The sequence below is a fragment of the Mus caroli genome, unplaced genomic scaffold (assembly GCF_978045245.1).
Source record: "Mus caroli unplaced genomic scaffold, Mus_caroli_1 scaffold_8, whole genome shotgun sequence".
In the NCBI taxonomy this organism is placed as follows: domain Eukaryota; kingdom Metazoa; phylum Chordata; class Mammalia; order Rodentia; family Muridae; genus Mus; species Mus caroli.
The window spans coordinates 114,698,246-114,721,852 of NW_028227263.1; the positions used below are offsets into that span (position 1 = coordinate 114,698,246).

The 23,607-nt window shown below is 48.6% G+C and overlaps 1 protein-coding gene across 1 annotated transcript in view; it reads right to left on the reverse strand.

The window, feature by feature from the left end:
• Positions 1 to 101: 101 nt before the first annotated feature.
• The window catches only part of Nphs1 (NPHS1 adhesion molecule, nephrin), a 28,346-nt gene continuing 4,840 nt past the window's right edge, over positions 102 to 23,607 (reverse strand). Inside the window, exons 12-30 of the mRNA XM_021166575.2 lie at positions 22,379 to 22,565; positions 22,150 to 22,279; positions 21,819 to 21,991; positions 20,642 to 20,782; positions 20,421 to 20,561; positions 19,960 to 20,081; positions 17,149 to 17,320; positions 16,902 to 17,058; positions 16,663 to 16,814; positions 12,642 to 12,753; positions 12,378 to 12,559; positions 8,617 to 8,673; positions 5,334 to 5,453; positions 5,174 to 5,198; positions 5,024 to 5,099; positions 4,770 to 4,863; positions 4,268 to 4,383; positions 609 to 773; positions 102 to 519 (exon numbers count right to left, since the gene is read on the reverse strand). Of these exons, the coding sequence (XP_021022234.1) occupies positions 642 to 773; positions 4,268 to 4,383; positions 4,770 to 4,863; positions 5,024 to 5,099; positions 5,174 to 5,198; positions 5,334 to 5,453; positions 8,617 to 8,673; positions 12,378 to 12,559; positions 12,642 to 12,753; positions 16,663 to 16,814; positions 16,902 to 17,058; positions 17,149 to 17,320; positions 19,960 to 20,081; positions 20,421 to 20,561; positions 20,642 to 20,782; positions 21,819 to 21,991; positions 22,150 to 22,279; positions 22,379 to 22,565 (2,289 nt within the window). The 3' untranslated portion in view covers positions 102 to 519; positions 609 to 641. The remainder of the gene's footprint in view (positions 520 to 608; positions 774 to 4,267; positions 4,384 to 4,769; positions 4,864 to 5,023; positions 5,100 to 5,173; positions 5,199 to 5,333; positions 5,454 to 8,616; positions 8,674 to 12,377; positions 12,560 to 12,641; positions 12,754 to 16,662; positions 16,815 to 16,901; positions 17,059 to 17,148; positions 17,321 to 19,959; positions 20,082 to 20,420; positions 20,562 to 20,641; positions 20,783 to 21,818; positions 21,992 to 22,149; positions 22,280 to 22,378; positions 22,566 to 23,607) is intronic.

Genomic DNA, 23,607 nt, shown 5'->3' on the forward strand with positions numbered 1-23,607 from the left:
GTCCAGCTTCGTATGTGCATGCAATGCCAGGGCTCGCTGCACTCTGCAACCCAGAATCTCACCCATGCTAAAGCATACGCTCTCCCACTGGGGCATCCTCGGGCTTGGAACAGAGGTTTTTTTTTAATGATTTATTTATTTTATGTATATGAGTATACTGCAACTGTTTTCAGACACACCAGAAATGAGCATCATATCTCATTAAGGATGGTTGTGAGCCACCATGTGGTTGCTGGGAATTGAACTCTGGACCTCTGGAAGAGCAGCCAGTGCTCTTAACCACTGAGCCATCTCTCCAGCCCCTTGGAATAGGATTTTTTTTAATAGATCTTTCCTACTTCTAAAAATTTTACTTTTGAAAAGTATAATGATCCCTAAATAGATTTTCATTGTTCAAATGTCATTTCCAAATGATTGTGTCTCTTGGGAGAAGCCCCATTACAATTAAAGGAGTCTTGGTCATGCCAGATGTCAGCTGGAGTCTTCTTGTCACTTGTACGCATTCCCTCAGGTCTTCTCCTGAAAAAGCCTGTGTGTTAGTGTCACAGGTGCTCAGAGAGTGAGCTCAGCAGGAAGGGGATGCACAGGGCCACTGGAGCACGACATACCAAGGCTGTAGGAAACAGGTGTCATGGAGAGTCTCACACCAGATGTCCCCTCAGCTCAAAGGGCAGAGAACCAGGCTCCCCAGCATCCACGTCTGCCGCCACCTGGTCGTAGATTCCCCTTGGATCCTCATACTTGACCTCAGGCCAGCGAAGGTCATAGGGGTCCTATCAGGCAAGAAGTGGGCTCAGAGCCACAGAGATGCCCTGTGGGACATCACTCCACTCTAGGGACGCACATCTCTGATGAGCTACCCAGGGAACAAAGGTGATTTAGTCCTCATGATTTAGCACACCGGCTTGCCATGCGCCAGGTCTTACATGCAGCCCCCAGCACCACCGAAACCAACGTAGAACCAAAAAGCCATTATAAACCATTTGTTGGGCTCATACTTGTAATTCTAGTGGTCTTGTTTTGAGTTTGAGGAAAGCCTGGGCCACATAGAGACTTCTAGGCTAGCCAGGACTCCATCACAGGAACCCACCTCACCTCACAAACATTCTCTGACTGTCTGTCTGTCTGTCTGTCTGAAAGTGCAGTTTGAGAGAAGTCAGGGTAAAGTGAGGGTTGGAGTTAGGAAATAAGCAGACAGGTGATTGTGAAGACAGGTCATTATAATAATCACCCTCATCTCCGTGAGGAAGGAGGACTGTGCCTGTAATTAAGAGTTAAAGCTGGGTGTGGTAGCGTATGCCTCTAATCTCAGCACTCAAAAGTCTGAGGCAGGAGGATTTTGAGTTAAGAACTTACCTGTCCTTCCCATAGTGAGACAAAAGATAAATATACAGTTAGATAGAACACAGACAAAACACCCATACCCAACAACAACAACAACAACAACAACAACAACAGCTGAGAGCCAGTTGTGGTGGCTAAAGCCTGTTATTCCAGAATTTTGAAATCTGAGGCTGGAGGATTGCTGTTAGTTCAAGGCCCACCTGGGCTACAGAATGAGTAAAGCATTAATAAAACGACCTTATAATGTCAGCTACAGCGACCTCATAATGTCAGCTACAGCGTCTGTAGGACGTGAGCCTCAGTTCTTTTTGTCTCGTGGCTCCCAACACATTTTCTCATCAAGATGGAAGACAGTCTGGTGTGGTGACACACAACTATGATCCCAGCACTCTCTGATGCTGAGGCAGGGGGATTGCTAGTCCAAGGCCAGCCTGTGCTACATAGTGAGCCTTTGAATTTTTTAAAAAGATGTATGGCACTGTGGGAAGACTCAGAAAGTAGCGACACTTGTCACCAAGCCTGTAAACTTGTGTTCAACCCCAGGACCCTCCCCCCCCCCACACACGCAGGCACACACACAAGTAATTAATTTTAAACGGATGATATGGGAAGGGTCATATAGAGTGGCCAGTTTTAGAGGTGTGTTCTGTTCTAGGACTCAGAGAAAATAAATGTTTGGTTTAGCAAATCTTGGAGCAGCATTGGCCCAAAGCGGAATACAGCTGCTCTCATCTGCTTCTGGGCTACCCAAGAGCTATAAGTAGGTTGACAATTTTTAAATGTTAAGGGAAGCCAGAGAATGATAGCATTTGCGGTGTATAAAAATTAACTGGAATTCAACTTTCAACACCCAACTATAAAGTCTTCTTGGGCCACAGCCTCATGCGTTCACATACGCACGTGCTGTGACTGTCTCTAACCTATGACAGCGATGAATAGCTCAGGGGAAGGCCATATGTCCCCCAGAAGCCCAAAATATTTGTTCTGTGGACCCTGTGCAGCTACATCCTGCAGATTCCACCCCCGTTTTCTGGGGAATTGCGTTCCAGCACCATGGACAGCGTTTCAGCGGCTCTGTCCCAGGAGCCTGGACAGCATCTGAGACATTGTTACCAGAGATGCTGGAGCATTGGTGGGGCCCAGGGGAGAATCTGGCTCTTTGTTTTGTTTTGTTGGATTTCTTTTCTTCTTCTTCTTCGTCTTCTTCTCCTCTTCTCCATGCCCCCCCTCCTCCTCTTCCTCCTTTTCTTGGAGACATAGTCTTTCTGTGTAGCCCAGGCTGCCCTTTAACTCCCAGTCCTCCTGAGTGCTGAGTGTGGGGAAGACAAGCTGCTACCACCACACTGTTGAATATTAGGCGTGTGTCTCCTCTCCCTTGACATGATGCAGTGGGTGGGTGAGAGGTCACATTCCCCTTCCACCATTGTCACCTGCCCAGCCACCATCCTCACATCATTCCAAGTGCTCTGCCCTCTCCCACTCTCTTCCCAGTGTACTGAATAGGGTTGGCCTGTAATCTCTGACACCATAGATGAACACTGACTAAATGGTACGATGTGCAGGCTGCGGTGACTCACACAGGTAATACCCCATTGGGACATAAGGACAGGACAATCAGGAGTTCAAAGACATCCTAAGCTACATAAAAAGGCTGAGTCCAGACCAGGGCTATATGAAGTCCTGTCTCAAAACAAGAGCCCATAAACCAAATTGTATATTCTATCCCCTGTCTCAGCATGCATGTGACCAAAGGTGGACCACTGTATGGCTGCCCTGTGCACTGGGAACTACCTGGAAAAGAGACATTCTCTTTTTTTGACGACTTCAGATCTAATGGGATGGAAATCTGGCTGTACCGGGAAGCAGTGAAGGAGAAGTTCTGAGCCTGAAGACGGTTCCAGCATGTAACTTTTCAGCTGAGTGAACCAAAATGTTATTTCTCAGACCAGCAAGACAGCAAAGCAGCTGAAAGCGCGCATCACAAAGGCCTGTGGCAGGAGTCTGATTCCCAGAACACACACAGAGGTGGAAAAAGACTGTCCCTACAAAATTGTCCTCTGATATTCGCAGGGCAGTCATGCATGTTCACCATGACACACACAAGATAATAAACAATTTAGTTTTAAAGAATCCTTCCTCTCAGACTGGAGATAGCTCATTGGTGGTTAGGAGCACTGACTGCTCTTCTAGAGGTCCCGAGTTCAAATCTCAGCAACCACATGGTGGCTCACAACCATCTGTAATGGGATCTGATGCCCTCTTCTGGTGTGTGTGAAGAGAGCAATTGTGTACTCACATACATAGAATAAATACATCCTTTTTTAAAAGTTTTTTTTTCTCTCTCTAGCAACTTAACCAGTGTGGTGGAGATGTGCCTATTTATCCTAGGAATCACATTCTTTCCGTTCTCCCACATGTCAGAGCTATAGATAACAGTCCCCAGCCCCAGTGTCGAGACCATGTTCCCATCAGTCAGAAGGAAGCAGAGGGGCTGATGGCCATTTCTGGGTCTGTCTAACAGCTTTTCTCCAGCAGTTGACCTCCACCCCTAAGTAAACTGACCTGTGCCTGCAGACCCTGCCGATGTGTGTGCCAGAGAATGACAGGGAGATCCAGGGGGAGAACCCTGCATTATAAATCACTGGGACACAGCAGGACTCCTCTTGGACAGCTATGCGAGAAAGACTTCATTTTCTGCTTGGTGGAGATAGTCTCACTATGTAGTCAAGGCTGGCTTTGAACTCCCCTCTTCCTTCCCCCTCCTCTCTGGCATGCACCGCCACCTCTGGATGAAGTGTGCCGCTTTAATTTTCCCTGCCACTGCACTGAGGGGTCTCTTTGTCACAGTGGCTTCTTCTAACAGATACACCCAGTGGGAGGTGGGTTTCTGATCTAGACAGCCTGGTAATAAGATTCTTCTTACCATTTGTACTTCATCATAGAGGGGTCCCCAGACCCCAGGCGGGCCATAGACTCTCTCCACCTCGTCATACAGGTGTCCGGGGAAGGCCATGTCCTCATCTTCAATACCTGTGAAGGCTGGAGTTGGTAGACATGAGGACTGGATGGGAAAGTGTCTACCCCAAAGGCTCATATGTTGGGGTTTCATGGCTAGTGGCGCCATTCTGGGAGGTTCTGGAAACGGGTGTGCCTAGCTGGACCTGGTCACTGGGATGTGTCCTGGGGGGGCGGATCTCTTGCCTCTAGTCCCCTTCCTGTCTGGCTCTCTTTCCATTTCCTGTCTGCCGTGATGAGAGCAACTCTCCTTTGCCACACATGCAGTGGGGCCAAGCAGTCACGGACAGAACTTTCTGAAGCGAGGCAGTGGGAATCTGGACTCCTCAGGTTGTTCTCTGGGAGTATTTCGGTCACAGCAATAAAGAAGTAAGCAGCACAGATTGGAAGGAAAGGCGGTCATGACTCACCTTGGTGATATGACACCTCTTCCACTGTTGGGGGAAGCTGGGGACTGAAGTCCCTCATGGAGTAGTAGTGTGGGTCCACTTCTGCTGTGCTAATCTGTCTCAGACATGCATATGCACATACATGAACACACACACATACACACAACCACACAAAACCAACAAACAGGGTCATTTCCCTTGACTCTCAGGTCCCAGGAGATGGCAGTGATTAGCTTGAAGCTGAGGCCGGAGGCTGCCAGGTCCCCCTCTCTCACCGTGGAGCTTCTTGTGTCCCGGTCCCCAGTCCACTGACTCTCCTCATATTCATTCCTGATTCGATCCTCCTCCGACCTTCCAGGACGAAAGTGCCGATGAAAGTTGGGTTCGAGTCTGCCACCCGTCACTCCCAAGCCTCTCCCTCTTACCCTGCCTCTGTCTTCTCTGAGATCTCTGGGAGAAACGAGGAAGGGGGGGCTTCAGAGACTCTGTTCAAGCCCACCTGGACCCGAGCTGTTGTACTGAACGGCAGCCCCAGTGTCCCCACCCAATCGCTCTCCAGCTTGGCACTGAGAAAGCTTTCCTCACCCTCAGCAAGGCGCCTCAGTCTTCTCCGCCAGAGGAGTCCCCCAACACAGGAGGCATTGGAAAGCAACAGAAGACCACCAACCGCAAAGAGCACAGGCAGCAGGGGCAGCCTCGGGGGTCCTGGGAGTGGAAGATGCCTCTTGGTGAATCCACAACCCCTGGGAACGGGCTGGGATTGGGATTCTGTGAACGCCTGTCCCTGACTGATGGCTAGTCTTCAGTGCCAACCTGACGGTGCCCAAATCGCCTAGGACACTTGTGCAGCACACGTCAGGGTGTGTTAAGCCTGTAGAATTGGTTAGCTGAGAGGAAGGCCAGCCCTGAGGGTGGGTGGTGCCATCCCCCCCTGAGCTGGGAACTCAGAATCCAAAGCTGGGGGGTGATGCTGAGTGTCTTCCTCTATTGCTTTCTGCCTTATTTGAATACATATACATGTTAGATCAATTTTATTTTTTTATGCGTATAAATGTTTGCTCGCATGTATGTTATGTGCACCACGTGTGTGTCTTGTGCCTGTGGATGTCAGAAGAAGGTATCAGGTCCCCTAGAACTGAAGCTATGGATGGTGGTGAGCTACCCAAAGGCTGCTGGGAATCCAATCCAGCTCCCCTGGAAGAGCGGCCAGTGCTCTTAACCACAGGGCCAGCTCTTCAGCTCCCAATTTAATTTTTTTGTTGTTGTTGGGTTTTTTTTTTTTTTGAGACAGGGTTTCTCTGTGTAGCCCTGGCTGTCCTGGAACTCACTCTGTAAACCAGGCTGGCCTCGAACTCAGAAATTTGTCTGCCTCTGCCTCCCAAGTGCTGGGATTAAAGGCGTGTGCCATCACTGCCCAGCTCCAATTTAATTTTCAAGAAGGTATTTTAATTTTAATTTTACGTAAATGAGTATTTTGCCTGCGTGTATGTATATAAACAATGTGTGTGCAGTGCCCCCAGAAGAGAGCGTCAGATCCTCTGGAATTGGAGGTATAGATGGCTGTAAGGCACCATGTGGGTGCTGAGAACTGAACCTGGATCCTCTGTAAAATCAATCAATAAATCAATCAATCAAACAAACAAACAATACCAGCATGTGCTCTTACCTGCCCAGCAATCTCTCTAACCCCAAAGATTTACTTAATTTCAAATCTCTCTCTCTCTCTCTCTCTCTCTCTGTGTGTGTGTGTGTGTGTGTGTGTGTGTGTGTGTGTGTGTGTTTGTGCCTGCACAGGTCATACAAGGCTGTCAGATCCTCTGGAGCCACCTGATGGAACTCGGGTCCTCTAGCATGTCCCTGGCTCCGCTGTCTTGTCTCACTGAGCCTGGGCCCACTGCTTCAGCTAGTCTGGCTAGTCAGCAAGCCATTGGGGCTCTGCCTGTCTCTTTCCCCAGCCCCAGGTTACAGCTGTGTGCAGCTGCACCAGCCTTTTATGAAGCTCCTAGGGATCTGAACTCTGGTCCTTGCATTTGTATGGCAAGTACTCTACCCACTGAGCTATCGTCCCAGTCCCAGGACCCCTTCTTTCCACCCGAAGGTGGGTGGCTTCTTTCTCAAGTCAATCTGTTAGCAGTGGTTCCCTCCTCCACCCGAGTCCTGTCGGGACTGAGAAATCCCCTTCCACACTGGCTCCATGTTGAGACACGTCATTTGCCCGCGGGGGATGGTAGTAAATGTGACAGAATTCGAAGCCTGAGAAGCTCTGGTAACCAGAGAGGACCTTTCTTGCTGTTCTTGGACCCCATGGCCATCTCCATGTGAATACTCTAAGGGGCAGTACTTACACTGTTCCAACCCTGAGCAAGATGGCTGCCACACATATGAGCAGGAAGCCGTCTAAGCTCAGTCCCAGGCTACTATGACCATCGAGATGACCTGAATCAGCCCAAGCCAGAACTTTCCCATCAGACTCAGAATCACGGAAAATAATGTATGTTGCTATATGCCTCCACCTTTGGGGTGGTTTGTTACACAGTTAAAGCCAACTGATACAGCTGCCTCATAGAGAGAGCATGGACATAGATAGCTCGTTTTTTAGTTGTTGCTGTTTGCATTTGGGGGTGGGAGTATGTCACTATGCAGCCCATACTTCAGACTTGTGATTGTCCTGTCTCAGCCTCCAGACAGTAGGGAGTCTGGGCATGCACTAGCTAGCAATCCTTTAGAATTAAGAAAGTGCTGGGACGATGGCTCAGGAGGAAGCCCACTGGGTGTACAGCACAAAGACCTGTGTTTGGATCTCCAGCACCCACACACAAGAGCTGGTGTGTATGTGTGCACATGTGTGCACGTGTGTGTGTCTGTGTGCATGTTCGGGTATATATGTGTGCTCATCGTGTATGGGTGTGCATGAGTGTGTGAGTCTGTTGTGTGTGTGTGCATATGTGAGTGTGTGTGTGTGTGTGTGTGCATGTGTCCGTGGGCATGTATGTGTGTGTGCATGTGAGTCTACTGTGGGTGCACATGTGTATGAGAGTGTGTGTATGTGTGTGTGTGTGTGTGTGTGCATGTGTGTGTATTCTTGCCCAAGGATGACCCTGGATGTCTTCTATCATTCTCTACTTAGTCCCCTTGAGACAAGGTATGTCAGTGAATCTAGAGACCACTGTTTTATTAAGATTTAATAATAACCTATTATTCACTTGTTTTAATGTGTGTACATAAATGGCAGGTGCATGTGTGTGTGTGTGTGTGTGTGTGTGTGTGTGTGTGTGCCCACAAAGGCCAAAAGAAGGCCTTGGATCCCCTGGAACTGGAGTTACAGGCAGTCGTGAGCCACACGATGTGGGAACCCAACTCAGTTTATTGAGCTCTCTCTGGCCAGCCTAACCAAACTCAAACTCAGAGGCAGGCATACTCAACTACACACACATACACACACACACACACAAAGAGGTGCATGCATGTATACACTCACAGCATTAAACTAAATTACACCAGGCAGGATGGCTCACACCAGTAGATCCAGCCGTCGGCAAGCTGGAGTAAAACTACTACAAATTCATAGCAAGACCCTGTCTCAACAAAAGGGGAAAGTGGGCCCGAGAATGTACCTCAGTGGCAGAGTGCTTACTTACAGGGCATGCACAGGCACAGACCTGGGCTTGGTCTCCAGAATTGCAAAAGAGAGTTAAGCCAGCTTAGGAAAAGAGAAAGGATATTACTTCAGCAAGAAGAGCTGACGGGTGTGCGTGGGAGTCTGCAGGGATTCAGCTAAATCTTAGGCAGCTCTGATTACAAGGGGGGAGTCCAAGTGAGCGAGCAATCGAGCGAAGAGAAGGGAGGGGCTCAGGGAAGGGGCACTTGCCTGGAGGCTGCTCTGTGGGCAGCGGCTGGTCTGTGTCTTCAGGAGCCTGGTCCAGGCCTGTGGGGGGAGAGGGAGATTAACATTAATACCAGAAATCCGATAAGCCCAAAGGATCCCTGGACTTCTTAAGCTTCCAGCTGACTTTGAAGATCATGGGAGTGGCGCTCAGCTTCTTAGGGACGTTTTATTTATTTATTTATTTATTTATTTATTTATTTATTTTAAAGAGTTGCCTTTTATGTGTACTCGTGTTGTGCCTGCATATATGTGTGTGCACCAGGTGCCTGCCCGGTGCCCAGATGGTTGTGGGTCACCATATGGGTGCTAGAACCGAACCCTCTGCAAGGGCAGCAACTGCTCATAACCACTGAGTAAACTCCCTGGCCTCTTAGTGACATTTTAAGGACAATATATTACAGCGAGCGTTCTGTACCAACAGTAGCAGTGGATTATAGTGAATTAGCGTTTTATAGTTCCTTCAGTGTGAACTACCAACTTGCTGAGTGAATTAAAAAGATGCTGTGGGTAGGAAAAATGGCTCAGTAGGTAAAGTCACTTGTCAACCAAGCCTGGCACCAGGCACACACAGAATGCACGTTCATGCAAACAGGCAAAAAACATCCACATATGAAACATGTTTAAAAATGTAAATGATAATTAAAAAAATAAAAATCAAAAACGTCTTTAAATAGAAGAAACGAATCTGAAAAAAATGGTTTATTCTCTGTTGGCGTTCTATAGTCGAGGTATAAATTAGAGTTAGAGCAAGGGAAAGTAGTAGTTTGTGTTTTAGCATTCAAAGGTCAGACTGTAATGTAAGGAGCATGTGTGGTGGGGCAGGGCGTGCGCAGAGGCTGCAGATTGGGAAAGGGCCCTGATATTCCATCAGAGGAAGACAGGGCAGGAGGTATCCTGGGCTAAGCAAACTGAAGCACCCTGGGGATATTTCCTTTACATTTATGCCAGAATATCGCGCTGTCCAAAGAGCATGTCATATATGTCTCTTCCCTTAATCTTCACAACCGGGCTGAGAGGAACCCACTTTCAAAAACCCAGGCAGAGAGCTCTGGGAGGAAAGCCTATTCTAGCTGGGGTGATGGAGCAGCCCTGAAATCCCCGCACTCACAAGGGGAGGGCTAGCCTGGGCCACTCGGCACATTTCCAGGCCAGCTTGGGCTGCAGCTTGAGATCCTGTCTCAATAATCAAACGACAAAGGGACAAGTAAAAACTGCTTTCAGAAACTGAGATGCTTCCTTGAGTCTACAAAAGTGGTAGGTAAGCTTCGGGCTTCTGTGAACTAAGTCACGTCCTGCTAACTCCTGCGCTGCCGGTCGGTTGGATTTCAGTGTACTCACTGGTCAGTTTCTTGTGGTGCTGGGGATTGACTTTTGCATTTGAGTCAAGAGCTCTACTGTGTAGCCACGCCCCCAGCCCCTCACTGGGGGATTCTAGGCTGGGGCTCTACCACTGAGCCACGCCCCCAGCCCCTCACTGGGAGATTCTAGGCAGGGGCTCTACCACTGAGCCACGCCCCCAGCCCCTCACTGGGGGATTCTAGGCAGAAGCTCTACCACTGAGCCACGCCGCCAGCCCTCACTGGGGGATTCTAGGCAGGGGCTCTACCACTGAGCCACGCCCCCAGCCCCTCACTGGGGGATTCTAGGCAGGGGCTCTACCACTGAGCCACGCCCCCAGCCCCTCACTGGGGGATTCTAGGCAGGGGCTCTACCACTGAGCCACGCCCCCAGCCCCTCATTGGGGGATTCTAGGCAGGGGCTCTACCACTGAGCCACGCCCCCAGCCCTTCACTGGGGGATTCTAGGCAGGGGCTCTACCACTGAGCCACGCCCCCAGCCCCTCACTGGGGGATTCTAGGCAGGAGCTGTACCACTGAGCCACGCCCCCAGCCCCTCATTGGGGGATCCTAGGCAGGGGCTCTACCACTGAGCCACGCCCCCAGCCCCTCACTGGGGGATCCTAGGCAGGGGCTCTACCACTGAGCCACGCCCCCAGCCCCTCACTGGGGGATTCTAGGCAGGGGCTCTACCACTGAGCCACGCCCCCAGCCCCTCATTGGGGGATCCTAGGCAGGGGCTCTCCCACTGAGCCACGCCCCCAGCCCCTCCCTGGGGGATCCTAGGCAGGGGCTCTACCACTGAGCCACGCCCCCAGCCCCTCACTGGGGGATTCTAGGCAGGGGCTCTACCACTGAGCCACGCCCCCAGCCCCTCCCTGGGGGATTCTAGGCTGGGGCTCTACCACTGAGCCATGCCCCCAGCCCCTCCCTGGGGGATTCTAGGCAGGGGCTCTACCACTGAGCCACGCCCCCAGCCCCTCACTGGGGGATTCTAGGCAGACACTCTTCTGTTGATCCACACTAACATGTGCTCTACCACTGAGATATATCTCTAATCTCATGGATCATTTTCAAAGAATGTTGCCTGTGTTTTCAAAGTTACTGTGTGTAGTGACCTAGATCATCTATAGTATTCCCTTAGAGTCCTCTTTGTGTCTGTGAATCCAGAGTCTCTGTCTCTCTCTGTCTCTGTCTGTCTATCTGTCTCTCTCTGACAGGTTTGTTTTTATTTTGTGTATATGTGTGTTTTGTCTGCATGTATGTCTGATCACTACACATGTCTGATGCACTGCCTCCTCCCCAGGCCAGAAGAGGACATTGGATTCCTTGCAACTGGAGTTACACACTGTTGTGAGCACCATGTGGGAGGTGGGAATTGAACCCCAGTTCCCTGGAAGATCAGCTAGTGCTCTTAGCTTCTTAACTATATCTCTAGCCACCTCTCAATCTTTCTTTTTTCAATCACTTTTTTTGGGGGTTCTTTTGTTTGTATTTTTTGTTTTCTGAGGCAGGGTCTCACTATGTACCCTGGATAGCCTGGAATTCACTGGGTAGACAGAATGGCCGAGAACACACAGAGATCCACCTGGCTCTGCTGGGATCAACGGTGTGCACCACAGTACATAGGTCGATTTTAAGAATTCCCAGTCTCGGGCTGGTGAGATGGCTCAGTGGGTAAGAACACCCGACTGCTCTTCCGAAGGTCCAGAGTTCAAATCCCAGCAACCACATGGTGGCTCACAACCATCCGTAACGAGACCTGGCGCCCTCTTCTGGAGTGTCTGAAGACAGCTACAGTGTACTTACATATAATAAATAAATAAATAAATAAATAAATAAATAAATAAATAAATAATTCCCAGTCTCTGCAGCAGAGCTGGCTTTCAGTTTCATTGATTTTCCTAGTTGGACTCTGCTCATTCATTAGGACTCTGCCCCTCACCTTTTATCTTCCTCCTGCTGTTGGAGGAAGTTTTGCAGGATGGAAACATTCCCTCCAAAGCCTAGTTTGTGCATTGTTTGTCTTTTACAACTACTCACTGATTTTCTGTGGGTGGGAGCACATGTGGAGGTGAAAGTTCAACTTGCGGGAGTCACTTCTCTCCTTCTATTAAGTGAGTCCCGGAAATTGAACTCCAGCCATCAGGTTTGGCTGCAATCACCTGTACCCACTGAACCATCTCCATTTCTGGTTTTTTTCTCTTAATCTAATAAAAAATTTACTTAATCTATGAGCTGCCTTCTACACGCTGACTCATCTGTAAATAGGAGAAATAACAGTATCTATTTTGCTATGCCATCCCACAAGATGTCAAAAACCAAACCAAATCAAAACCAGTAACAACAGCAACACAACCAACAACAATAAAAAACTCTACCCTACCCAAGATTGCCTCTTCCCACCTGGGGTAGTGATGGAGACCTGGATCCCCTTGTCCGTCAATCCACTGTCCCCCAGGGCATTGCTGGCCAACAGCCAGATCCTGTACCGTGTAGAAGGCTTCAGCCCAGTCAGTGTGAAGGTGGTGGCCTGTGCAGGCAGGACATCCATGTAGAGGAATCCTGGGGTCTCGAGGGCCTCATATCTGCATGGCGTGAACAGTCAGCTCAGCCAGGTGTCCATCTCTGTGGTTTGCCCCACTTCACCAGCCTTGGCGGAGGTCTCACCTGATTTGGAACCTCTGAGGCAGACCCCCATCAAAGCCAGGTTTCCACTCCAGTCCTACTGAGTGAGGGCTCACACTCACAACCTTCAGTCCCAGTGGAGGGTCAGGACGGCCTTGGGGGAGAAGGGATGGAGAGTCAGGGGATGCAAAAGGAGTCTAGAGCTTTCCTGTCGGAGTGTCCTGAGAACAGTGGTTGGTTCTCTTTATTCACAGTGGCTATGCTCAATGAGTTCTTCTCAGTGGCTAATAGCATGGGCTGCTCTTCCAGAGGACCAAGGTTCAGTTCCCAGCACCCATACACAGTTCACAACCTGTGGGTATCTGGCACATGAGCAGTTCACAGATACACATGTATGCACAGCACTCATACACTAGAAAGTGGTTTTAAGTTCACCTGGAACCCTGGCTCTGAGAAACGCAAGGCTTACTTCTGGTCCTCACCACGGCATTCTCTCCCAACACTGTTTGCTTGTTTGAGACAGGGTCTCTCTGGAGCCAGGCTGGCCTGGAACTCACAGACATCTGCCTGCCTCTGTCTCCCCAGGGCTGGGGCTAAATATTTTATGTATTTATTTGTTTGTGTGTGCATGATTTGTGGAGGTCAGAGTATAGCTTGAGGGAATCAACTCTCTTCTTTCACCATGAAGGTTCCAGGGATGGAGCTCAGGTCTGAAGCCTGGAGCCATCTCATTGGACCAACTTATTTTTAAACTCCATCTCTCTCTCTCTCTCTCTCTCTCTCTCCTTCCTTCCATTCATCTGTGTGTCTATCATTTGTCTGTACATCCATCTGTCTACTATCTATCTATCTATCTATCTGTCTATCTATCATCTTTCCACCAACTATCTCTACCTGTCTGTCATCTGTCCATCTGTCTGTCTGTCTGTCTGTCTATTATCTATCTATCTATCTATCTATCTATCTATCATCCTTCCACCAACTATCTCTACCTGTCTGTCATCTGTCCATCTGTCTGTCTGTCTATCATCTATCTATCTATCTATCTATCTATCTATCTATCTATCATCTTTCCACCAACTATCTCTACCTGTCTGTCATCTGTCCATCTGTCTGTCTGTCTGTCTATCATCTATCTACATATCTATCTATCATCTATCTATCAACTATCTCTATCTATTTTTCTGCCTGTCCATCTGTCTGTCTATCATCTATCTATCTATCCATCCATCCATCCTTCCATTAATCTGTGTGTCTATCATCTGTTTGTATATCCATCTGTCTTCTATCTGTCTATCTATCTATCTATCTATCTATCTATCTATCTATCTATCTATCATTTTCCACCATCTCTATCTGTCTGTCTGTCCATCTGTCTGTCTATCATCTATCTTTTATCTATCTATATATCTATCTATCTACCATCTTTTTATCTATCAACTATCCTGTCTGCCTGTCCATCTGTCTGTTTATCATCTATCTATCTACCTACCTTTTATCTATCCATCCATCCATCCATCTATCTATCATCTATCTATCAACTATATCTATCTACCTATCTATCATCTATCAACTATATCTGTGTCTATCTGTCCATCTGTCTGACTGTCTATCATCTATTTATCTGTCTGTCTGTCTATTATCTATCACTTATGTATCTATCTATCCATCCATCCATTTATATGTCTGTCTACTATCTATCTATCTATCTATCTATCTATCTATCTAGCATCTATCTATATATCACCTATCTATCTATAGACCATGTTTCTTCAGGTTAGCCTGGATCATTTTGATCCTCTGACTGCATCCACCCAGCTGCTGAGATGACAGGCATGTGCCACCCATACATTTTTGCTTTATACATATTTCTGGTTTTTAAACAAGCCACCTTATTTAATACATGTTGCTGATTTACTAACATTGAAAACATGGCTGGCAGGATGAGGCTGACAATATGGTTCAGTGGGTAGAATGTTCACTTAGCATACACAAATCCCTGGGTTTGATCCCAGCCCCTCCTGAGCCCAGCATGGTGACAGACACCTGCCATCCTGGTTGCAGAGGTAGAACAGGAGGACCAGGAACTCAAGGCCAGTCTGAGCCTGTGAGACCGCCATCACTCTGACTTGCCCTTCAGCAAAGTTTACTCAACACAGACAAATTCTTCCTTGAGGTATATCATAACCTTCTCCCTTTTTTTTTTCTTTTAAAGATTTACTTGGCCGGGTGTGGTGGTGCATGCCTTTAATCCCAGCACTCGGGAGGCAGAGGCAGGCGGATTTCTGAGTTCGAGGCCAGCCTGGTCTACAAAGTGAGTTCCAGGACAGCCAAGGCTACACAGAGAGACCCTGTCTCGAAAAACCAAAAAAAAAAAAAAAAGATTTACTTGTTTTGGGCTGGAGAGATGGCTTAGTGGTTAAGAGCACTGACTGCTCTTCCAAAGGTCCTGAGTTCAATTCCCAGCAACCACATGATGGCTCACAACCATCTGCAATGGGATCCATTGCCCTCTTCTGGTGTGTCTGAAGAAGGCTACAGTGTACTCATATAGTAGAATAAGTGAATAATTCTTTTTAAAAAGATTTACTTGTTTTTGCTTTATGTTTGTGGATGTTTTGCCTGCATGTATGCGCACCAAATGCATGCAGTGCCTGTGGAAACCTGAAGGGGGCAGTAGATTCCTGGGAATTAGACTCACACATGCCTGTGAGCTCACGCCCTGTACCTGCCAGAAACTGATCTCCAGTCCTCTGCAAGAGCTGCCAGGGCTCAGCCATCTCTCCAGCCCCTATAAACTTCTTGAACTTAGGAACGTGACAGAGCATTTTAGCCTTCTGTTTGGGGACTACTTTGAATTTCAAAAATACCAACAAGTGAGAATCAAAAAATCCACAGTCCTAAGTAAGTCACAGAAAGGACACTTATTTACAGCGTGACCCTAGGACAGCAGGGCAGAATGTCACTGGGTTCACCATCAATATGAACATGCCCATTAATGGGCTCACATTACATCTCTCTGGTACATGGCTTTTCACGACCACAAAAGTCCCATGCATGTGGGGGCATGGTGGTGCACACCTTTAATACAAGCGAATGGGAGGCAGAGGCAGGCAGATCTCTGTGAGTCTGAGTATAGCCTTGGCTACATAGTGAGTTCCAGGCCAGCCAAGGCTACATAGTAAGACTCTAATTAAAAAAATAAGACAAAAACAAAAAGGATTCACAGACACACACACACACACACACACACACACACACACACACACATACACGTGTGTGCACGGCTTTTGCCCCATCCTCACCTCCTTAGTGATGACACCCTGAATAACATTCCCAACCACACTCTCAAGCCATGTGCTTCTAATAGAAATGACCTCACTCCTAGTAGGAGGGGCATGTGACAAAACCATGTCAATTGCTATGAAATGGAAGTGAGGCCATTGAGATACAAATGCAATACTTCCACACAGTCATTAGAAGAAAAAGAGCTGTATACCCAGGCTAACGGATAGGTCAGTAATAGGGAACGTACCCAACATACACAAGGCTCTGGATCTGACATCCTGCTACCCACCCCCCCCCCTTCCCAGCCCCAGAAAAAAAAAACCCAGCTAGGCCTGGTGGTTCTCAACTGTAACCCAGCCCTTTGGAGGTTAAGGCTGAAGGGTCACCATTTTGAGGCAGGCTTGGCTACAGAGCAAGTCTGAGGTTAGCCTAGGCTATATAGTAAGTCTGAGGTTAGCCTGGGCTATATAGTAAGTCTGAGGTTAGCCTGGGTTATATAGCAAGACCTTGTTCTAACAAAACAAAACGCCATTCCTATTCACCAACACCTCTCAGTTATCAGAAATACTTCCTGGCTTTGGGCAACCAGGATCTTGGCAGGTGACCCAAGGACCTGACCCCCACCATCCTCCCAGTCAGAGGTGACCCAAGGACTTGACCCCCGCCATCCTCCCAGTCACAGTTGACCCAAGGATCTGACCCCCCCGCCATCCTCCCAGCTGCAGGTGACCCAAGGACCTGACCCCGCCCATCCTCCCAGCTGCTCCCATCGTACTGATGCTGACGAGCTGGATGTTGGTGTGGTCTGAACCAAGGGCATTGGTGGCTGTGCATTGGAAGAGGGCGTAGTCCTGGGCTGCAGACACATTGGCAATGGTCAGGAGGCTGCTGTGGACCACACCCTGGTGATACTTGTGCTCTGTGTACCTGGAGAGGGGGCACACTGGGGCTCAGAAAGGGAAACCAAGGCTGGATGAGTGGGCCGGAGTGAGAACTGAGTAAACTCAGGTTCACCTGGGGTCTTGGAGATCCAGAGGGACTCCATTTTTGGTCCAAGTGAAGTCGATGTTGGGGACCCCCCGGGCACGGCAGTGGAGTGTGGCCGAGCTGGTGCTGTCCCCAGCAGCAGCCACTTTCGTCAGGGGAGTAGGATGATCCACCTGGGGGGCAACTGGGATGGGTTGAAGGATCACCATGATGCTGACTGAGTGCTGATACGTGTGAGAGCAGTGGGTTATGGGCAGACCTCGAAGTTACCCACATCGGACGACAAGACGAACCAGTCCTCTGGCTGCAGGAGCCACCCCGTTGTCCACGATGCACTGGTAAGCGCCAGCCTGGGACAGCTTGGCCTGGCGAATCCGCAGACGCCCTGTGGATCCCTTTGACATCTTCTCCATGTCGTCCAGGTTCAGTTCCTCCTCGTCTTCCCCCTAGCATCCCAAGACACAGGAGTTTGTCCCCAGTCTGTCCTCAGATCAACCCTCAAACTGTGTCCCATCTGTCCCTTCAACCCCCTTTCACAAAGGTAAGGAAGTAGGACTGTTTCTTGTTATCCATCCAACCATCCACCCATCCAGTCAATCACCCATCTCTAATGTTTGTCTAAACACTCATGCATGAGGCCAGGATGGTAGCACTGGTTCATCTAACCATCTGTAGACCGCAGCTTAGTGGTAAAGCCCTGGACAGTCTCAGGCACACACACACACACACACACACACACACACACACACACACACACGCACGCACACACGCGCGCACACACGCACACACACGCACACGCACACATGCACACACACGCACACGCACACACATGCACACGCACACACACACACACGCGCACACACACAAGCTGAGCTGCATGTAATGGTTCATATGCACTTGGAAGGAAGAGGCTAGAGAGTCCCAAGTTCAGAGCCAACCTGGGCTACATAGCAAGTTCTAGGCTAGCTTAGACTACAGGTGAAAATCCTCTCTCAAATATAAATGTCCTAGAATGGTGGCACAGGCCTGTCATCCAAGTTCTTGGACCTTGGAGTGAGGAAGGTCAAAAGTGAGTCAAAACCTAGGGCAGTCTCTGTCACAAAGCATGCTTAGGGCCAGCATGGGTTATACCACTAGTGGGTCTCAACCTGTGGGTCACAACCACTCTGGGGACAAGGTCAAATGACCTTGTCACAGGGTCTCATACCTGACATCCTGAATATCACATACTTGCATTGTGATTCACAACAGTAGCAAAATAACACTTATGAAGTAGTAATAAAATAATTTTATGATCTGATAAAATGGACCAGTCCTCTGGTCATGGGAGATGCCCCACTGTCTACAACGCACTGGTAAGCGCCAGCCTGGAACTGTATTAGAACCATGAAGAACTGTATTAAAGGGTCGCATCACTAGGAAGGTTGAGAACCCCTGCATCAAACCCTCTCTCAAAAACAATGGGAGCTGGAGCAACGGTCCAGAAGTTAAGAGCACTAGCTACTCTTCAGAGGACCTGGGTTCAATTCCCAGCAGCCACATGCCAGCTTACAGATGTCTGTAATTCTAGTTCCAGATCTGACACCCTCACAAAGACATACATGCATGTAAAGCACCAATGTGTAATAAACAAACAAACAAACAAACAAATAAAAAACAATGGACCTTGAAGATGGCTCAGTGGATGAAGACACCTGTGGTTGAGCCTAACAATTTGACCTCTTGACCTTCATATCCATACTATGGCACGTTTGCACTACACACACACAGAAAATATGCACACAACAAATAAATTTAAAACAACCACAACAAACAGCAAAACAAAAAACCAAATCTATCTTTCCTCCCATTTACCTTCCCACCAACTCAATCACCAGCTCAATGAATAAACCTTTGTCTTCTTCCTTTATAGTTTTAAAATATTCTTTACCATTAGTTGTGTGTGTATATATATGTGTGTGTATGTGTGTATGTATGTATTATATATATATATGCACAATACTGTATATATACATGTATGATGATGTGTAAGTATGTATACATGTATGATGATGTGTGTATGTATCTATAACAATGTATATATATATGTATGTATGTGTGATGATGTATGTGTATGTATGATGATGTGTGTATGTATGATGTGTGTATGTATGATGATATGTGTATTTATGTATGCATGTATGATGATGTGTATAGGTATGATGATGATGCATGTATGTATGATGATGTATGTATGCATGTATGATGATGTGTGTATGTATGTATGATGATGTGTGTATGTATGTATGTACAGATGATGATGATGATGGTGTGTGTGTGTGTGTGTGTGTGTGTGAGTGTAGGCACATGTGTGCAAAGCATTCGGGTGAATAACTTGAAGGTCGGTTTGCTCCTTCTACCCTGGGTCCAGGGACTGAAGTCAGGTCACCATGTGCACACAGCACTTTTACCCACTGCACCACCTCACCCGCCCCATTTGTCTTCCTTCCAGAAACTGAGCCATCCATCAGGCAGCGCTCTGCTCATTCATGCTGTTTTTCACTCCTCCATGTCCACATTCATAAATATGTATACTGCTTATATATACATACATTTATAATGCATATACACATATGTATGTATATATGATAAAAGTTATATATGATATATATCATATACACCATGTGTATGATACATGTATGTATGTATGTATATCTACCACAGACTTCCTGCCACTCACCTGCCGGTCTTCTCATCCTATTTGTCTACCCTTTAATCAAGCATGGAGTCGCCCATCCTATTTTCTGTTCTTTCACTTATTTTTTTTACTCATCCTCCAACTTTTCATTCCTTCATGCACCCATTTACACACATACACACACACACACACTACACTCACCACATACACACACACACACACACACACACACTATTCACTCATTCACACATTCACCTGCCATTCAACAAAATCAGTTCCCAAAAGATATCCTGACCTGTACAATCACGCATGGCTTCACACAGTACAACATTCACTTCCAAGGAACTAGCAACCCGGAGACTGCATCTTCCTAGCTCAACCTCCATCCACCAAAGGCTAGGCGCTTACCAGTCTCTCCCAGCTGAACATCTCTGGAAGGATGGGATTGGCATCGACGGTGCAGACTATATCCACCGAACCCCCAACATTCACCTCAGTAGGGTCCTTCAGGGCACGGATGGTGGGAGCATCTATTGAGAGATAAGTGCTTGATGAAGAAACTTAGGTCCTGACAGACCCTGTGGGGGTGAGGGGGGACAGATCTCAGGGAGGAGGAGTGTCTTTGAGGTGTCTAGAATAGTATGGAGGTGGGTACAGCTTGCCCTTTATGGAAGAGAATTCTCAAGATAATAAGCCTGTCTTCATCGTTGTGCCTCTGTGATTATTAGAGTCTGGTGTGTGCGCTGGGGGGCGGGGATATACCAGAACAGTGCTGGGGTGGGGTCAAGAGAACTTGAGTGGGCGTGTCGTCCACGGTAAGGAGCAGCTCTTGGGAAACCCTAGTTTTCCGGGTTTCTGAGGGGGCTCACAATGCACGTCCAGCTTCAACAGCGCCTCGGCGGTGCCCTCCGAGTTCTGGCAGTGTAGCTGATAAAAGCCATCGTCAGCTCGGGTCACATTCCACAGCTGCAGAGCCCCTCCAGACAGGATGCGGTGCCGGGGACCCCCAGCTGCGGAAGGAGAGGGTCAGGAGCTTGGAAGTCACGCCCAGCCTCCTGAATCTGCACCCTCCTCCAGGCCCACATCCTACCTGGGCTGAGGCGGTATCCTCGGAAGGTCCAGTTGAAGGCCTCGGGGGCGGGGTTAGCAGACACGGACACCGGCAGCAGCGCCTGGCCCTGCTCCACCACGGTCACCGCCCGCACTTGCTCTCCCAGGAACTCTGGAGGGTCTTCAGAGGGGGCGCCCCAGGAAGTCAAGAGTCGGTAAAGTTAAGGCACAAGTTCAGGGGTTAAGGTTAGGGTCGAAGCCAGGACTAGGGTGGTGGACAGGACAACTGTTAGAGCTGAGATCTGGGACAAGGCTCTGGATAGAAGCTAAAACCTGGTGGGATGGTTCGGCTGGTAAGATTACTGCCAAACCTGAGTTCAGTGTCGGGGACCCTCAAGGAGGGAGGTGAGAACCAGCTTTCTTAAATTGTTCTGTGAGGCTGGGCGGCGGCCACAGTGCACGCCTTTAATCCCAGTACTTTGGAGGCAAAGGCAAGCGAATCTCTTGTGAGTTCGAGGACAGCCTGGTCTACAGAGCTAGTTCCTGGACAGCGAGGACTACACAGAGAAACCCTGTCTCCGAAACCCAAACCCCACAAAAAACAAACAAACAAAATGTTTTTCTTTTAAGTTGTTTTCTGACCACCTGCTCACCATGGCACAGACATGAGGGAACACACACAATAATTAGATGTAATTTAAAAAAAAATCCAAGTGGGGTGTGGTGAGGCATGCCTTTAATCCCAGCTCGTGGGAGACAGAGACCCGTGGATCATTTGTAAGTTCCAAGCCAGCCAGAGCTATTCAGTCAGATACTGTCTGAAAAAACAAAAACAGCAGAACAAAATACGCAAAGCCAGATATGGTCGTACAGGTTTGCAATCCCAGCACTTCAGAGGCAGTAAACTTTAGAGTTCAGAGACAGAGGCAGGAGGATTGCTGCAAGCTCATGACTTTCCTACTCTACATATCAAGTTCCAGGTCAGCCAGGACTATTTTAAAACTTTTAAAATTTAACAATTGAGAAGCTAAGATCCAGTTTTTTTTTTTTTTTGGGGGGGGGGAGATAGCAGCGAGTGCCAAGCTGAGAGTGGAGAGCATGGATTGGAACTGCTGACAGCGGGAGATCAGGATGAAGGCTAGGAAAGTTATAGACTCGATAGAGGTCAAGGTGAAGACTCAGGTAGCTGAGGGGCGGTGCCAGGCCTGCGCACTTACATAACACGTTGAGGCGGTAGAAGGAGCTCACGGTTTCACGAAGTGCCTCGCTGTGGGCTCGGCAGGTAACCCGGTGGCCGTGGTCTCGGGATGACACCCGAAGAAAAACACTCCTGGATGCAGCGGAGCCTTTGAACGGGGCGCTCTGGGGTTTTGCAGCCACGTCTTCCAGCCTGTGCAAGTTTGAGAAAATGGGTGAGGACCCAGCTGGTCCCGGAAGCTTAGGGCACCGAGGGAGCAGACTGGGTGTGTGTGTGTGTGTGTGTGTGTGTGTGTGTGTGTGTGTGTGTGTGACTGAACATAGACGGGATAGGGTTTCCTATAAACTCACCTCTCTCCTTCCTTGTCCAAAGACAAGTTGACTGGAGGGTTGCTGCTGATGCTGACGCAGGTCAAGTTCAAGGCGTCGCCTGGGCGCAGTGCGGACGAGTTGGCCAGGATGGTCAGGTTTGTTGGGGGAACTTAATGGATTAGAGATTCAAAGGCTGAGGAACCTGGGCTACAAGGGTCTACACCGCCCCCTCTCCAACACTCGCCACCCGCTGGGCCTGTGCGCTCACACTGCACCACCAGCTGCGTAGATGCACTGAGCTGACCCGCCTTGCAGGAGAACTTGGCTAGGTTGTCCGGCGGGCCTATGATCAGCACCAGCTCGCGGGAGAAAGTGCTGCCGGACTTCTCCACACTGCCCAGCTGCACACGCCGGGGCTCCTGGGACTGCCGAGGATCGTTCACCGGGCGCGAATCCTGAGGACCCAAATAGGGTGGGTGGGTGGCCGCTAGCCCAGAGAGGGCCTTTGTGTGATGAAGGTGTCCTCATCAGCGGCAGCAGGAGTAGGGTCTGGATTTGAGTATCCCTAGTACTAGCCTCTCCTGCCTGCCTTGGTAGTCTTGGGATCTTTAGTCCATTGTGCACCGCGCCCCCCATCTCCACCCACACACCTACACACACCACCTACCTCCAGCCCCCCCCACACACCCCCAGCCCTTTGCTTGCTGCAGGTACCACACCCCCAAACCCTGAACTGTGATATTTACAGAACAGGAAACTCCCTCGGAATTCCCAATACTCTTTCCCTTTTCTTTGCCTCTGTTGTTTTTGCCTTGCTTTGCTTGAGAGGGGATCTCATGTAGCCAGGGTTGACCGCAGAGTGAGTCCCCTAAGTAGCCTAGCCGAGGATGACCTTGAACTCCTGACCTTCCTGCCTTCTGCTTTCAAGAGCTAGGATTACAAAAAGGACTGCCTCCTCACAGGTGTTTTTCTTAAAAATTCCCGTCTTCCGCTGGAGAGTTGGCCCAGCAGGTAGGAGCACAGGCTGCGCTTCCAGAGGATCAGGGTTCAATTCCCAGCACCCACATGGAAGCTAACAACCTACTGTAGCTCCAGTCCTAGGGGACCTGACACACTCTTCTGACTTCTCAAGGCATTAGGGATGAATGTGGTCACAGACAAAATATACATGCATATTAAAATTAATAAATAAAAATTTAAAATTTCAAACACTTTCCACTCTCCCCCAAAATTTCTCGAAACTTTTCCCTAATTCCAATATTAACCCTTAGATATCCCTGCCTCTTTCTCTGCCTCTTTTTCTGCCTCCTTCATCTTTCTGTCCCCCGTCTCTGTCCTCCCTCTCCATCTCTTTCTCTTCCCTCCCTTCATTCTTTATTTTCCTTAACATTAGCTTTAATGTGAATGAATTTTCTTTACTATGAATGGAATTATAGTTACTTTATCTCTAGAATTTTCTTTTTTTTTTTTTTTTTTTTGGTTTTTCTTTTGGTTTTT